This window comes from Amblyomma maculatum, chromosome 5 (genome assembly GCF_055883805.1).
Source record: "Amblyomma maculatum isolate TAMU_Amacu chromosome 5, ASM5588380v1, whole genome shotgun sequence".
Taxonomy (NCBI): domain Eukaryota; kingdom Metazoa; phylum Arthropoda; class Arachnida; order Ixodida; family Ixodidae; genus Amblyomma; species Amblyomma maculatum.
The window spans coordinates 143,286,735-143,303,857 of NC_139348.1; the positions used below are offsets into that span (position 1 = coordinate 143,286,735).

The 17,123-nt window shown below is 46.6% G+C and overlaps 2 protein-coding genes across 4 annotated transcripts in view; one reads left to right on the forward strand and one right to left on the reverse strand.

Annotated features, from left to right (window-relative positions):
- Positions 1 to 4,092: 4,092 nt before the first annotated feature.
- Positions 4,093 to 4,765, forward strand: LOC146189821 (COMM domain-containing protein 3). The gene has a single exon (XM_084604582.1). The coding sequence runs from the start codon at positions 4,167 to 4,169 to the stop codon at positions 4,719 to 4,721; it is 555 nt and encodes a 184-aa protein (XP_084460708.1). The 5' UTR covers positions 4,093 to 4,166; the 3' UTR covers positions 4,722 to 4,765.
- Positions 4,766 to 5,265: 500 nt separating this feature from the next.
- Positions 5,266 to 17,123, reverse strand: part of Mrgn1 (Mahogunin ring finger 1) — a 32,169-nt gene continuing 20,311 nt past the window's right edge. For all 3 annotated transcript variants that reach the window (XM_084604580.1, XM_084604579.1, XM_084604581.1), the window contains exons 13-14: positions 10,503 to 10,867; positions 5,266 to 9,634 (exon numbers count right to left, since the gene is read on the reverse strand). In XM_084604580.1, the coding sequence (XP_084460706.1) occupies positions 9,425 to 9,634; positions 10,503 to 10,867 (575 nt within the window). In that variant the 3' untranslated portion in view covers positions 5,266 to 9,424. The remainder of the gene's footprint in view (positions 9,635 to 10,502; positions 10,868 to 17,123) is intronic.

Below are 17,123 nucleotides of genomic sequence, written 5' to 3' on the forward strand. Positions count from 1 at the left end.
AAAGAAGAAAAAAAAAAGCGCGCGTCAAAAATTTTGCCTGTAGTCATGTGAAGAACTGACAATATTTATATTTACTCCATTTTTGCACCACACCCTTGCTTGAGGCAGCAGTATATTAAATTTGCTGTTTTTACAATTGCTGTGCAAAGGTTAGCGAATTGAAAGGTGCAAAACCGCGATCATATATTATCATTTTTATGCACTGGCGCTCGGAACCGAAACTGCGCGGAAGAGGTTCAGAGTATATCCCTTACTTTTCCGCCCAGTCCGAATGGATATTCATGTTGTGTAATCTCCTGCGCATCGTTCCAAAGACAGAACAGACACAATAATTGAAACCGCACCGCCGAATCGGCGTTCGAATGAAGAGCGTTAATGCTCTTCAGCTAATTCTGAGCTAATTAGCTCAGTCAGCGCGCGCTCGACGCGTTGCTTCATTTTTCTTCAACGCGATGAAGTGGCGTACGCCACTCTCTCCGACGAAGTGGCGAAAGTAACCCTCCGAAGATCGCCCTCATTACGGTTTTGAGGGCATCGGTGCGAATGTCTCACACATGCTGGGTCTTAAATTGGCTAAAATTTCAACATTCCATATTTCGTACCGACTCGTCTGCCACCACTCCGAACCATCTGCGCTAAATGGGTGGACCACAATTTTGACAGCAATTAATGGTAGAGTGGCCCCATCTCGACACCCGTCTGGCCGGGCGGCCGCGCGCGCGTTATAGAGGTACGTGGTGACGTCACAACATGACCGCCTATTCATGTGATATACATATAGTTACGTGATAGCTACCCATGGCGACTACCTGTTACGTGATGACATAACAACACGGCTACCCAACCTACCCATGGCGGCTAACCTTGTTACGTGATGACGTCACAACGTTATACGTGAGGCGTTCACGTGGCTACAAAGACAGCATTTAATCACTTATAGACTAAAATCCTGCGACAATCTGATGACGTATATAGGGTATCGGAGAGACGGACGGGCGCGAAATGTGCCAACGAAAGTAATATAGAGCAATACGCTCTTAAAAATTTGTGTGTCTCCATGCTCCTTCAATTTTGGCCAAATGTACAGTGCAGGGATGAAATCACAAAGTGAACGAAGGAATGAAGTCGAGAGTTTAACGGAAACCCGTCTGCTCGGCCGTACTGAAGGAGAGGCAGAAAACACCAACCGGTGTTCTTTGCCTCTCCTTCATGAACGAAGGAATGGACGAATGAAAAACAAATACAGGGCGATGGATGGTGAATATCCGACGGGAACGCGAGAGTATAATTATTTATACATGATATCGCTGACCTTCCGGTGCATGGCTTCGCGTACGCGTGCACCACTCATAATTGTTTCGCCTCCTCAGCCTCCATGTGTTGTTTTCGTCGCACTCAAGTCTATTCCTCAATTTTTCTTTCCGTCCGACATACACGTACTCCAACGCGGCGTGCGCTTTCTATTTTTCACCTCACTGTTGTATTTCCTCTTTATCCGCTCTTATGTTTTCTTCCTGTGAAAATCCTAGCTGTTCTAACTGGTTTAAGGAATAAATTTCCAGTTCATCCCAGACGCATATGGCCGGGAAATATTATCATCTTGTGTGTCTTTCTTTTCACCAGTGCGTATCTTCTTCTATTCGATTCCTTCCTCTCTTCCTTCGCTCCGGGTTTAGGCGCCGTTTCTTTCCCTCCCCTTTCCGCTTTTAGTCTTCACCCCTTCCTTCGCTTTCTCCTTTGCATGCTTTCCACTATTTCTCGCTATGAGCCCTCAAACGCTCCGGGCAAAGAAATGCCTCGTTCGCTTTCTACCGCGTGTTTCATTCTGCTAAAGGATATCCTTTAGGGTCACAGCAATTATGACGCCTAATTAATTGCTGTGACGATCGACCGCTTGCAGCATGGTAGGCGGCAGCTAGTGGCGGGTGTGAGCGAGTGTATAGCCTTTGACCTCAGGGTTTATAGCGGCGGAAACATCTTCTGGAGGGTGGAGCCGCAGGGCTCTCTTGAACGCTGATGACAGCTCCATTCATTAGCTCCGTCCCAATAAAAGAAAAGGTAGAAGGACTGAGCCGGCCGGGAGACGCGAGTTCAAACCGGCCTCCGATGGCCGCTAGGCGCGAATTAAAGCAGCCCGTCTATACTGTACGTGCGTGTACGCAAGCACGTGCGCGGTCGAAATTATCTGGCCCATAGCCCGATCGAGTTGTTTCCATCGTGACTTCGAACCCCATTAACAAACCACTCCGGTAAGGAATTCCCTGGTAAGGGGTACAGTATGCACTCGCTACTGCATTAAAGCACATCCTTAATTCGTAATGAATCATTTTGTTAAGCTGATATGACTACCAAAAATGACTGCCGCCTCTCCTCTTCATTTCACCCCCCCCCCCCCCCTCCCTCCTCCATATTAACACCCCGCTTCGAATTCTTGGATAAGCCCGGCCCTGATCCCAAACGAAGGTGGCGCTATATGTGATCAAGTCGTTCGTGAAAGCGTGCAGCCACTTAAATATTGCTTCCGGGTCCATGCATGATGTCACCGCAAAACATGTTGAATGAGAAACTAGTGCCACTAGGGAATTGCAGCAATTGCTCCATTCAATAGCTAGACGATGCAGAGAATTGTCAAAACTCCCCAGTAAAGTAGAACTAGAGTGTACAAGACTGTGGTAAAACCAAGTAAAACCCTTCAGCATGGCAATGCAGCTCCGCCAACGAGCAGAAGTTGGATGCTGCGCGCTGGAGAATTCTATCGCGAATTTTTACTGTGCATGTGTCCAGCAAGCTTGACTTGTGTTCCATCTCCCCACCGTTGTCACACGTGCAATACGCTCGGTAGATGCATTGCGCCTGGAAGGCAGTGCTTGGGGAGCTTCTCATCGCGACGTCACGATCGATGATGACGAATACACATGAAACACGACATTCTTTAACTACGGAAGTCTCCAGCACTAATTATAGCGCCAAAACTGGTCCGGTGAGTGACCCACTATGGTGGCTCAGTGGTCGTTTTTGTTACGACTCTAGGAAGAAGGAAAAGAAAATGCACGGGCCTGATACTGGCTCTGCAGTTGACCCACAAATAAAGTTTTTTCCTTCTCCTCCTTCTCCTCCTCCTCCTCCTCATCCGCTGCCTCGAGCGGACAGAGGAGAAGCGAAGAAAGAAAGAAAAAGGAGAAAGGCGCGTCTCAATTCAGCTGTTGTCCACCACCTAAGCGGTGGAGCGTGAAATGATGGAGGGTTGTTGTTGTTGTTGTAGTGGTTATTTATTGTATGTATAAAAGGAAAGAAAAGATGTTTGCCAGCCCCGGTATCTGCTATCTTATATCTGAAACACCTGAACTGGGGCGGCGGAAATAAAGGGATATAGCGAGGAGAAGGTAGAGGAAATCAAAGAGGTGAGTGATAGGAAGAAAGAAAAGGGTAGATAAAAATAAAAGAAATATATACACTATGGTACAGAAATGATGGAGGGTGAAATGAGAATTTGAGACGACCATAATACCCGGGTTCGAACCTGACGCTGTGGCCGCATTAGGATGGATGCGCCAAAAGGTGTCCGCGCGTGTGTTGTACGATATGTAAGGTGGTTCCGGTCTCCACTGCACCTCTTTCTTTTTTTCTTTCACTCCCACCTTCCTCCATTTCCCTACGGCTCGGTTCTTTCCTGCAACCTTTTACCGTGGTGATCAATTAAGGTGTTTTCCTATGAAGGTAAGCTCACTTGAAGATTTCTGCCGCCCGTTCATTACTTTGGACCGGGATCGCCAGATAATTATTCTTTACCGATAGTTATTTTAAAAAGGGGAGTCAAGCAGCAAAACTATGCTTCCCACAAGTTGAAACGCGCATCATCACCCCGCGACGTTTACACCACCTTCCACATCCTACCGTGTTATCTTCCCCACGTTCGGTGCGAGGCATGAACTACGGCACTTGGAGCGTGTTCAAATGAAGACTGCTCACAGTTTACTATAGTTCATGCCAATCCAGACAGGCAGTGCTGTCGATATGTTTAGTTTTCAATCCAAATGGCTTTAAATTAGGTTTTCAAAAAAACCGCGAAGGGCAGATACGTCACCAAAATCGACGTCTTGTCCCGCGAAATAACCACTTACGGACGGACAGCACAGCGCAGCACACGCTCAAGTTGTGAAAACAGAATGGAGCTTGCTGAACCGTTCGTAAATGGCATCGCCAAGGCCGCCGATCCGCGTAAAGTGAGCGACGCAGAGTACGCCAAGATGCTCGACAAGGTATTCAGTGTAGTCACTGCCGACGAACAGAATGGGGAGGACTATGCGACAGCAGACGACTTCAAAGATGGCTGCGCCGGGCTGATCGCGTTCGTGCTGGAGAGTTCGCGCTTCAACCTGAACGATTCGCAGTTTGCAATGCGTCTCGAGGAGTACGGTATGACCGGTGCTCGGGCCGACAGTCTGGCGCGCAGATACGCGGCCAACAGGCAGCTGGTGCGCGTCGAACTGAGTCAGATCGGACGAAGACCGCCCCACATCACGGACGTCGACTGGAGCGTCGATTATCGCGTGAAAAGCAACCACCTGGAGCGTATCGGCGAGCCAGTTTTCCATGTACAGCTCAAGTCCTCAGAGCCATTGTCGTTCGCCTGCAACATGGCACAGATGCAGGACTTGCTTCATAGCCTACGAGACGCCGCCAAGTGCGTCGAAAACAAAGCCCATGGGGGCGGTTCCTAAATTGGTGCCGGGCTCCGTTCTTGTAAATAAAATTAACTACTGGATACTGCCTCTCTTCAGGGACCTTATTTCTACCGATCATACATAACTCAGCGTTACAAACCTGACAAACGTGCTTGCCTTGTGCTGTTTTGGGACGTCCAAATCACAATTACTACTACGGATAACGAAGTTTCACCCGTGCTTTATGATTCTTTTAGTTTCTTAAAGCAGTGCACAAACCTCTTACAGCAACTAGAAGGAAACTATGGCGCTCAGGAACATAGAACAATTAGCTAACTGTCGACCCTCGGGGTAGAATTGAGTGTATACTTTCACTTCAGTCACTTCACATAGAAGAGAATGGCGGACTGTCTCGAACCCTACTTTTCTGCGAAACACAGGCTGCTTTCAAAAACAAGGCGAAAAGGGAGGTACGCTCCTCCGATTTGCCCCAAAGAATTTCCATTGCATGGCAAAAATTCAGATTTCTGAGTGGCGGCATAAAAAAAGCATGCAGCACGAAATGTTGCCACGAAAGAATATATCAATGCACGACACACAATAGAGACCATTAAAACGTTATTTTAATCCTGTACAGTATTTCAAACACACACACCACAGTAACAGTGATTCGTAGTTTACAATTACACCACAGTCTGCCCATTTTTGAGACTGCGGTGTATGCACTATTAACAGCAACAGAGTCCCAAGTTCAGTATTCTTCTCTAAACTTGTGTCAAAATGAACACTAAAGGTGCCTCTGACGAAGACTTCAAGAGGCGTGGCCACTTTCGAGCTAGGCCATTGCTGCAGAGTTGACGGTCCAACCACACGATGTTGCTTCTGCACTAAGAGTAATGATGGACTGGAAGGGCAGGATGCATCCGCTTTCCACTGAATGGATAGAGAGTGACTAAATCCACTCTCTAGAGGCAAACTGCATACGCAAAAGCACTTAAGCCATACATCTTAAGTACAGTGCCAATGCTCCAACAAACACCGAGGACAAATTGAAGCTAGTCCGTAGAAAGAGATTTAAAGACTATGCTCCTGCAAGATAGAACTGAGTGAAAATCAAGCAGAGTGTTACCACTGCTGGATATTCCCGCAACTATACTTGCTTGAAAAGTAAATGCATCAAAGAACTAGATCAAAATTTTTTTCTTAAAGGAATTTTATAAAATGGCTTCTAGTGGTAGAGGTCAAACACATTAGACGATAATCGTTGCGGACATTGTTATCAAACTGCCGCGTTGGCAGCCTTGCAACAAAGCAAATTTACTTTCGTGGTCCATGTACACTTCCTGCCTCAGGTGGACTGCGGTGAAATTAGGTAAAGTTCTTTGTATGATAGAATATGGAGAATTGTGCACCTGAATATAACTCAAACACAAACAAACTGAGCAAAGCTAGATAAAAATAATGATTGGAAATGATGGAAAAGAATCTTCCAACTTTACCCACAAGTTTCTCACCGGTAAATGTGCCCCCAAAAGGCCAAGTAATCGGATTTTACTATGAAAACGAACCTGCCAAAGTTGTCCGCTGTGCCCATTTAATTCAAAAGAAACTGAAATTTCTTGCAACTTCCATACCTGCAAAGCCTTTCCCATGCCCTTGCATTCCTGGCGTGCTGAAAGGTACAATTAGTCGAACCCCAAAATGACAAACATGGCCATTACGAACTATAGACTACACTGAACTTCTATTGAATATTTTCAACGAGCACATGCAATTTTTACTTCATATATCAAATGCAGTTGGCCACAATACGAATATACTGAATTTTCCGGTATCAAGCAGTGTTCGCTCTAACGGCAAGAGGTGGGCTTCGCCGCATTACACAAGTGACTGATGGCGCTGTAGCATAGCAAGGTTCACGTCTCGTGTTCTTATGTCATGCCTCACCAACAGCGCCGCACAAGATAACACACATTTAAATACTATGCTCCTACAAGATAGAATTGAGTGAAAAACGAGCCGAGTGCCACCACTGCTGGATATACCCACAACTATAGTTGCTTGAAAAGTAAATGCATCAAAGAACTAGATAAAAAAAGTTTTAGATAAAAAATCTGCGATACAGGGTTTTTAAAGGGTCCATGAAAATATATCTATCTAGCGAGTCTCGGGTAATCCGGAACTATTTTCTCAGTGGGGGTAAGGGAGTATATTTATTTACTACTTCAATCCCACGCTCATGATTTTTGTTCTTGTTTATTTTCTCCAATTTTGAACTGTTTAGATTTGGTATCGTTAATGCATACAAGGTCTAAATTTAAATGAATAGGATTAGAAAGATGAACAAGTGAATGATCGGCTGCACAAAAGGAGTCTGCACATTCTGTTAATCATGCTCATGAATAGGGGTCAGGCAATCAATGGCTTTTGATGGGCACATGATTGCTACAGGTCACTGAAACGATAAGCTTTAAAAACTAGCCATAAATCCAACTGGCTAAGCCCAACTGTGCTTCACTAGCACTGTAGCACTACTGAACTTTAGTTTGAGGGAAATTTTAGTGCAAGCAGCTGGAGACTGGAGTTGGTGGCTAAGAATGCACAGTGAAATGTTGCCTAATTAGTTGCATGTTGCCTAATCAGAGAATAAATTATTTTAGGATTTGTAAATTACAGGGCTTACGCAGAGCTTTTAAATTTGACTTGAATGCTTACAAAGACCACCTCTACAAATTTGTTGCATCAGGATGTCACCACAAATAGCTTCGAGGTTGCCTTTAATACTCTGGAAAGGTCTCCCCATTGCAGTCCTTCAAGAATAAATTGCATTAATTATGTGTGCTTCCGATTAAATGATAACTAAGAATTTTGCCAATTTGAACTACATTACGTGATTTTGTTTGCTTTCTTTAACAAGGCCTGACAGTACAACAGCAAAGCATACAACAGACTGAACGCTGGACTCATCATGCGTGGTCATGCTGTGCCTTTGGACTCCTTTTTTTTTAACCAATTTAATTTGTTTCATAAAATCAGCCCATGGAGGCTGAAATAACTTCTGGACACCTTTAACCTTCACATCATAAACTCAAGAATGGTTCTACAACTCGTAAAAGAAAGTAGGAAGGGGAGTAGCCTATGAGGAAGAGCAAGTGTTGAAACAATGTTTGTAACACTCCAAATGCTGGCATCTAAAATACTAGTGGCTGCTATGTTGAAAATAGCTGTGCCACATCCTACAGAAACTTGTGAAACAAGCTCAAGTTTTCGAAACTAAGGATTTGAACCTGAGTCGAACAGGCACGCTGCAACACAGGAGTTGACAAAATACAGTGCAACTTTCAGCTGTTTAAGACGAAGAAAGTTGCCCACCAAACTTCACCGGGTGAAACTGCAGGCCCAAACACGGGTCAACGAACTCAGTATAACAATTGTGTGGCATTGCATGAAGCCAATCATCGCCTAGCCACATGCCTTTACTCGGTAGCAAGTGTTGAAACAATGTTTGTAACACTCCAAATGCTGGCATCTAAAATACTAGTGGCTGCTATGTTGAAAATAGCTGTGCCACATCCTACAGAAACTTGTGAAACAAGCTCAAGTTTTCGAAACTAAGGATTTGAACCTGAGTCGAACAGGCACGCTGCAACACAGGAGTTGACAAAATACAGTGCAACTTTCAGCTGTTTAAGACGAAGAAAGTTGCCCACCAAACTTCACCGGGTGAAACTGCAGGCCCAAACACGGGTCAACGAACTCAGTATAACAATTGTGTGGCATTGCATGAAGCCAATCATCGCCTAGCCACATGCCTTTACTCGGTATCTTTGACATTTGTGTTGCCAAGAAAGGCAGAGTAACACACAACTGAAGCGACAATGCCACGAGAAAACAGAACTGGGCCCATATTCTGAATTTGCGTCACTATCGAAGTGTGACTTCGAGTCATCTGATTGGCGGAAACGACGAAATCTGGTGTTGCCACTATGGAACTGGAAAAGGTGTCAACATCATGTTCTGGCGTTTCCATCAATCAGATGACTCGAGGTCACGTGAAATGAACATGCTACAGAACTCCCCGACCTGACGTAACGAAAGTATTGTGTGAACTCAACTGTAAATCAGTTTCTGTAAAACAGCAGGAAAAAAGAACACTCTGCCCTGCACTTTCAGTACGAACGTCGGTGTGCATCACTCCCCCAAAAGTTCTCGGGCAAATTAGCACGCGACCAGCTAAACTGAAGAGTGGCATGGAGGGGGCTGCCCTCGTAATGTACCCGGTGGTCCTAGACACTGCACACCGCTAGAGGCGATGTCCTCCTCACTGACAAAAAGTGCCTAAAGCACCAGGGGCTTGTGACACGTCAATATGAACAGCCCAGCCACTGAGCTGGTTACTGGCTATGTGGCCTAGGAACTTTTGAAAGACACTATACACCGAGACCTGCCACTATCTCCATCATCACCTCCGATGGTCTGGCACGACTAACATCATTTCTCTTGAAGCTACTATATGTGGTATGTGGAAGAAACGTCACATGTGAGGAAATGCACTGCATGGATGGTGCGCGCCCCAATGCTCGGCCTGGCAAGAGGAGCAGGAAATTACACGGCGGTGGCAGTGACAGACGTGGCGCGAGTGGTTCAGAGGATATTTGTGCGTGACAGCGCGCTTCTTCTTCAACTGCAAGCAGCAGCAGCAGCAGCAACTGGCTAAGGCCAGAAGTATCTGTTTCCTGTGTGCAACGGCACTCTCTTCTTCAGTCCACACTGCCCGTGGTTTTGCTCTGAGGCTGGGAGGCGCGGCGACCGGACAGCAGCAGCCGTGTGCTAGAACCACTGCTGCAACTGTCGCCACTGCTGCGGTTGCTGGCATTGCTTGCTGGGGTGCCTGGAAGGGACACGCTGGTTTCTACGTGGCCGACGCTGCTGGCCGGGGTGCGGGAAGGCGACGTTGCTTGCGTACGTGCCTGCAAAGACGAACACGAAACGTTTGCACTACATCCAAACTGCCTTACACTGCACTATTACGGGACACACTAACTTGTGTAACTTGTGCGTGGCGTAGGGTAGCATTAGATGCGCAAGCAAAGAGCATGTACTCGTCAAAGGCACCCGCGAAATGTACAAATAAATACTTTTGGGAAGCTCTCTTCACTTGCATTATATACAGATGGAAACTTTCCTTTTTTTTTTTTCCACTTTGGTATCCTGAAATTGCACCTCGTACTATGTGCGGTGATTTATAATCTTATGCTTTAGAGCTTTTACGGTAATTTATATTTGAATTTTTTTTTCACCTGCTTCTACTTCGGTTTCAACAGCTGAGTGATGGCTGTGATGTCGAAGCAGAGCCTAGGTCACATGATGGATGAAAATGCTTCTTCACTCGTTCTGATTAAGGTCCTTGAGCACGCTGGCTCTACCGTTGTAGTGAATCAAAACGATACAGGTGCTGTTATATCACAGGCTTTTTCATCCCTCCTTCACGTGACACACATCACAGCTACCATTCAGCTATTGAAACCAAAATCAAAGCAGGTTAGAAAAGAAATGTAATTATAAATTAGTTAGTGGCCGCAAGTAAATATCACACGGTGATTTGTTTTGATGTCTGGCACATTATTCCAAAAAAGAAACACACAAGTGAAAATTAGGTGTCTATACACCTTTGAAATGCCAGTCTATTTATAGAGGCCAATTTCTATCAGTTTTAAGTGTCCTTTTAAGATATAAAGATGGCCAGTTAATAATTTTCGAGCTGCTACGAGGTGAATGCGGTGTCACGAGCTGTTCACCTCAAAGCTAGCCAGTCCTAAATTCAGCCAGCTTGCTTACCTCGAACGTTGTCGTCGATCCTGTGGATGCTAGCGGTGTAGTGGCCTTCACCTCCACGAGCTCGATGGGGCGGTCTTCTTCGTGCACGGGTGAGCACCGGTCATCGAAGACCCGCCTTCGCCGCACAGTCATGGCATCCGGCGAGTTCTTTGCACTGTTGGAGCCACTACCACCGCTAGAGGACGCCGGCACCACGGTTCCAGAACTCTCAGCGCTGGGTGTCTCTGCCAGTGGTGTGTCTAGGCTGGTGTCCGTCCCCTGGTCAACGAGGAAGTGCCCGCCGACCGCACCAGCAACACCGCCTGTGCTGGTGGCCGGGTCCTCGGGAGTGTAGTAATCGGAATCTTCGGCTCCGGGTGACGTGTCTGCGGGGCATCAGTACTATTAATACTGTGGCCACAATTAATACTTTAATTTCACTCTAATTTTCACTCTCTCCACTATTAATATTAGTTATTATTGTGGCTGCTATTTTTAATACTGTGCTATATGGAAAGTAGGCAGGTCATAAACTGCCATGACAAATCACAGAAAAAAAAAAAAAAATAGCCATACACAAACAATTCATGACGTGGAGAACAAAAAAAAAAAAATGCAGCAGAATAGGCTTGAGGGACAAAAGAGAGAGTGAGTTCCCAGCATCACAGTATACACCGAATGATTTCCATCCAGTAAGGTTCATGACAATTCACAACAAACTCACAGATAAAGCAGGTGCATTTCGATGAACTGAAAGATTAAAATTAAAAAAATGAGAATGGTTCAACGCTGCTAAACCGAATGTGGAGCAAAAGCATTAGTTCTTCTTCTTCTTCTCCTTTTCCTTCTTTGTCTTATCTTCTTCTTCTTAGTGCTCTTCCCCTTCTTCGCGGTTGTTCAAGGTAATTCATGACTGCGGCCACGGACTACGCGACTGGCCGAAACCTGGTGTAATGCTGCTTTCACAACAAAAAATCACCTACATGCCGGTGTCCATTAAAGAGCCCCAGGCAGACAAATGTACTCAGGAGACCCCCTCTACAATGCCTCTTGCTAACTTCTTTCACTCACTTCTCTATCCCCTCTTTTACGGTGGGCATTTCAGATGTCCACTTGGAGTGAGCCAGTTACTAGCCTTTTCCTTTTCTCGAAAACCAAATACAGCCAGGCCTCATTATAGCAGAAAGATAAAAAAAAAACTGTAAAACACTTTGATACCCAAAATGCTTTGAAGGTGCTCACAGCAATTGTGTGCCACTTAGGGTGCTTCTGTGCACAGCACCACGTGTGCGCAACTAACTGGTGACAGGTTAAGCGCCAGCTAGAATGGCCCTCTCACATCACTGCAGTGTCGTGCGGAAAGCAGCATGTCAGAGTGAATGGTTTCACTGTTTTCACTGTCCCTGTGGGCGCAGGATGGTTACTGCAAAGCCTCAACCATCCACGCTGCTGCTTCTAAGGCCTTGACAATAAGGTGCTAGAGTTATGAACGCACGCCGGCATATTTTTGTTGCTGTGCAATCCACAATGGAAAGAAATTCAGAGAAGTTCAGAAATCTAATCGCAAAAAAATATTGTTATTGTCTGCGGTTCACATCCCCCTTCTAGTCGCGTCCTTACCCGTGAAACTGGCCTTGTGGAGTATACCGACAACGAGCGTTGGTATACTCCTATGTAATCCGGTAGCCAGTATATTTTATATTATGAATACGAACGAAAGCAAAACAGTCGCAGTCAACTTTCAGAGCAGCCAATTCACGGGGGAGCACGGCAGCTTGTGACATCCCGACAAGCGCATTCGGTCACAATGACATAATTAGCCATAAAACAATACCATTACTGCCATGAGCAAAACAAGATAACATGCTGCCTTTCTGCACTTCAGTCACATTCCTGCAACCTCCACACAGAAACCATGCTACACACATATAGCTTGCAGCATGCAAACGGCGTGACTGATCCAACATGCATGGTGTCACAAGGTGGCACAGAGGGTATCCTCACCGTGAAAGCAGAGGCACGGGTACTAGGATACCCTACTGCCGATAAAAACGCAAACTTTATCGCAAATGCTAGCTGCGTGCTTTCTGAACGGCATTGCTTGGCACCGGAATTCGTATACATATAACGATTTCATGGCCAACTTGGTCAATATGTAAAATAAAAACTGCATGTTTTTATTTTACGGAGTGCTCAATATAGTGTAGGCATCAAGATTTGAGTGCTTTTCTGGAATAAGGACCCCATTTAAGGCACCGACAATAAGCTGCAAAGGGGACGACCACCGCCGCCCCGCCAATACACAAACACGATCAGCAAAAGGCATTCATTAGAGCAAAGCTTCTTAAACTTATAGCCACAAGGAACACCAACAATCACCAGTAGGTGCCAAAGAAGCCACCTTCGCCCGCCCACAGTCACAAAACAGGTGATGTTGCTAGTGCGTGTTACATCCTGTTTTTGAAGCAAAAAGCTTCACTGCAAGAGTCAGTGTCGGGCTTCGCGCATGCCGTATGTCGCGGCCGAGTAACGTCACAGCCAAGGCAAGCTGCGCAGCCCCTTCGCCAAGCTCCGCCGGCATTGCAGATGCCTATAGGAACCCATGCATTTGGAGGTCATCGTAACTATCACTAACCATTACTTGCTAGTTTAGGGGTGTTTAACACTAGTCAAACTTTAACTAGTACTCAGAAAGTGTAAGTCATGGCTAACTATCACTAACCAATAGTAAAAGCTCCGGCGGTGCTGAAATACCCATAGGAACCCATGCATTTGGAGGTCATCATAACTATCACTAACCATCACTTATTAGTTAAGGGGTGTTTAACTAACACTAATCAGCCATTAACTAGTACTCAGAAAGTTCAAGTCATGGTTAACTATCACTAACCAATAATAATTGTTAGACGTTTCGAGACGTCCATAGCCGTCACATGGTGACGTCATGACTAGATGTGGTGATGTCACCAGGAGATTCACGCATATACAGTACAACCTCGATAATTCGAACTCGGTTAATTCGAAATCCCGGATAATTCGAAGGTTTTCTGCGGTCCTGTATTTTCCAATGTAAATTTGGCCGGATAATTCGAACAGGCAGCCTGCGCCAGCCCGGTTAATTCGAAAATTTGGACTGCTATGCAGCAATGCCTGATCCATGTTTCGCCGCAAACCCGGCGAACGACGGCCCTATGGAGCCGCGAGGCAAAGCCACATAGTAATGGTGATGATTTATAGGCGAAGCGCCCCAGCCGGAGCACTCTCTGCACAAAAATCGGTCCACAGTGCGCCTCGCGCACAGCCGAAACACGCGCCTGCAGAGGAGAAGACGTGCTTCACTGCAACACGGCGGGCGTACCGGTTTTTATCACGTGACCTCGCCCACACTCCATCCCTTGGTGTGCTTCGCCCACTCTTCCCCCGTGCCTCCGACGCTGCAAGTACGCCACCACCACCGCCGCGCCGGTCTCGCCTGCGCCATTTCTTTGTGTTGTGCGCTGTGGTTAGGGGTCGGCTACTGTGCCGTTTTTTTGGGCGGGACTGTGCAGAAGTGCTAGGTTTGTGACCGTAGCAGTGCAGAAATGCCAAAGTACAAGACTTTAACGCTGCAGCAGAAGTTCTGCTTGATCCAGAAAGCAGGCAAGAGCGCTTGTTCGAAGACTGAGTCGGCCAAAAGGCATGGCGTGCCCCTCTCGACGTTGTCCACAATATTGAGCAACAAGTCAAAAATACTAGAGGCTTACGGCAAGACCTATTCTTCGAAGCGGTCACGAGTGCGGGCTCCCACGTATCAAGATGTGGAAGCTGCTCTGCTTCGCTGGCTGCAGAAAGCAAACGCTGCCCACCTTCCCGTCAATGGAACGCTACTGCGGGAGAAGGCCAACGACCTAGCTCTACAACTTGGGCACGAGGAATTTAAGTGCAGCAATGGATGGTTTTGCCGTTTTAAAGAAAGCAATAATTTAACCTTTCTCACCCTCTGTGGTGAGAGCGGCAGCACTAACGAGAGCGTTGTCGAGGATTGGAGAAACCACACATTGGCGCCGCTGCTTAGCGAGTACGGTGCAGACGACGTTTACAACCTTGACGAGGCTGCACTTTTTTATAAGATGCTGCCAACAAAAACATTCGCAGTGAAGAACACCGCCATCAAGGGTAGGAAACAGGCCAAGGACAGGATTACTGTGCTGTTCGGCGCAATACTGGTCGTCGGGAAGACGGGGAAGCCTCGCTGCTTCAAAAATGCGCGGCAGCCGCCAAAGGATGAACTCGTCTACAGGCACAATAAAAAAGCCTGGATGACAGGTGCAATATTTGAAGAGTATGTGCGGCAACTTGACCGCAAGTTCGCGGCCACGGGCAGGAATGTCCTATTTGCCGTCGACAACTGCCTGGCACATGGCGACATCCCACATCTCCAGGCCATCAGGATGGTATTTTTACCTCCGAACACCACTTCGATCTCACAGCCGATGGACCAAGGCGTCATTCACCACACTAGGAAGATTTATCGGTACCACCTGCTCAAGCGCATGCTCCTTTGCTACGACAATGGCAAGGAGTACTCCATCGACCTCCTCGGAGCCATATGCCTCATGGTGTACGCTTGGAAACAAGTGGAGCCCACATTGATCAGGAGGTGTTTTGAACACGCTGGTTTTTCCAGTGAAAGCACTGTTGATGCCGATGCAGACCACCCATGTACTACTACTCTTGACAAAGAAGGAGCAGAGTATTGCGACCGCATCAATGCGCTCTGCGCAGAGGATGAGTCCAACGCAGTCGGCTTCGCCGAGTATATCAACATTGAGAGCGAAGAGCAGACTGGCTACTCTGACTTGGAGAGTGAGATCACTGCAGGTACGAACATGCGCGATGACAGCGACGATAGCGACGAGCCTCCCCGAGCACCTGCTCTTGGTGAAGTTATGATCGCTGAACGTTATCCGCAGTTTTGTTGAGTGCCGCGGTGGAAGTTCAGAGATGTTTCGTCTATTTTACCAAATCGAGAGCATGACCTTAGGAGCCGCAAACTACCGGACGCGGCAAACCAGCATCTCCGATTACTTTCAGTAGTAATTCAAAATATGCCGAATAAAGGTAACACGTTCCTGCAACGAATTTTTTTGCCTAAGTCTTATTTCTTAGTGTGTTCGGTTAATTCGAAAACCCGCTTAATTCGAAGATTTCTCGCGGTCCCGATGACTTCGAATTAACGAGGTTGTACACGAAGCTGACCACGCCGGGCTTTCCATCCCTGTGTCCGTACGGCGCATTTCATTTGGCGCTTCCTCGAATGCCGCACCACAGTGCATGTGACGTCACCCATCTGCCGTCAGCTATGAGGACCAAGCGGGAACGAGTGCACTCCAACACTGCCGGGTGGCGCTTTTTGCTTTCTGCGAGTGACAGATGCTGCGCCTTTCCTTCCCTGTAAACGAATTACAGAATTACAGACGCGCTCGACATGGAAGCCAAGGAGAGTTTAGCTGCTGGCGAACGGTGCAGAAGATTGGAGAAATTAACTTTTGATCTAGAGGTAGTCGCTGCTTTTCACTACGTATATCCAGGCATAACAGAGCTAAGCCATCTTCCATTTTTTTTCTTTCTCTCTTTTAGTTACTTTGGACGCAAATGTTAACCCCTTCACCGTTTTGTTATATCAACGAATTTCTTAACAAAACTGCTTATTTTTTTTATTCCTGATTTCGGGTATTATTGCTATAAAAGGCATGCATTCAATCTTCAAAAAATATTTGAAGCAAACGCGAAGTCAAATTAGCATATTGAACTTTATTATTTTTCGCAATACGGTAAACCAACTTCCTGCTGGTAATGAGCAATAAAAATTAAAAAATGACCACGGCCAACAGTTTCTTAACTCTTTCACTGAGTTATGGTGATCGTCCGAAGAAGATGACAACGAAGAAAAGCGTCGTTTCCGAGAAGACGGGCCAGCAGTGTCGCCTCCGCCGGATGCCATTTTTAAAACCCATGTTGCCATACAAAAAAGACGTTTATGTGGTAGAAAAAAACGAAATTAACAGGTCAGTGCTGCCATCTGTCGAGCAAAATGCCATCTAAGCCACAAACGAGCGCTGCTTGTCCGAAACGCTGAAGGGAAGAACCAATTCAGCGAGGACGAGCTATGGTCGTCCAAAACGGTTTGGGGACGGCTTGGCAAGGACGAGCGCAGCTCGTCCGAAACGGTTAAGGGATTAAATTGGGTTACAGGAAGGAAGAGGAGCAGTATCTATCACACTTCTTGGTGGACCCTTGAACCTCGCTGACTAGGCAAAACTGAGCAATGAGGAGAAGAAAACCTAATGCCCTAAAACAATTTTCAACGAACCAGGCCAGTGTTTCTCACACGGGGGTAAATTTTCAAGGTCCGCAAAACCCATAAAAAAGAGAAAGATCATGCGATCGCTGTGGCCTGGCAAAAGTGGTTAAAAGTGCAGGGATTCAGTGCTGACCTCAGTTTCACAAAGCGAAAGAAATGCCGAAAAGGAGAACACACGCAAAAGACCCCCCCCTCCCCACCTCCTGATTTTGAGGGGTCCCCTGCTACTTCCACTCGTCCACAAGGGGTCCCCAGCATATCCATGGCTGACATCCACTGAACCAGGCAGGCACCGTGCC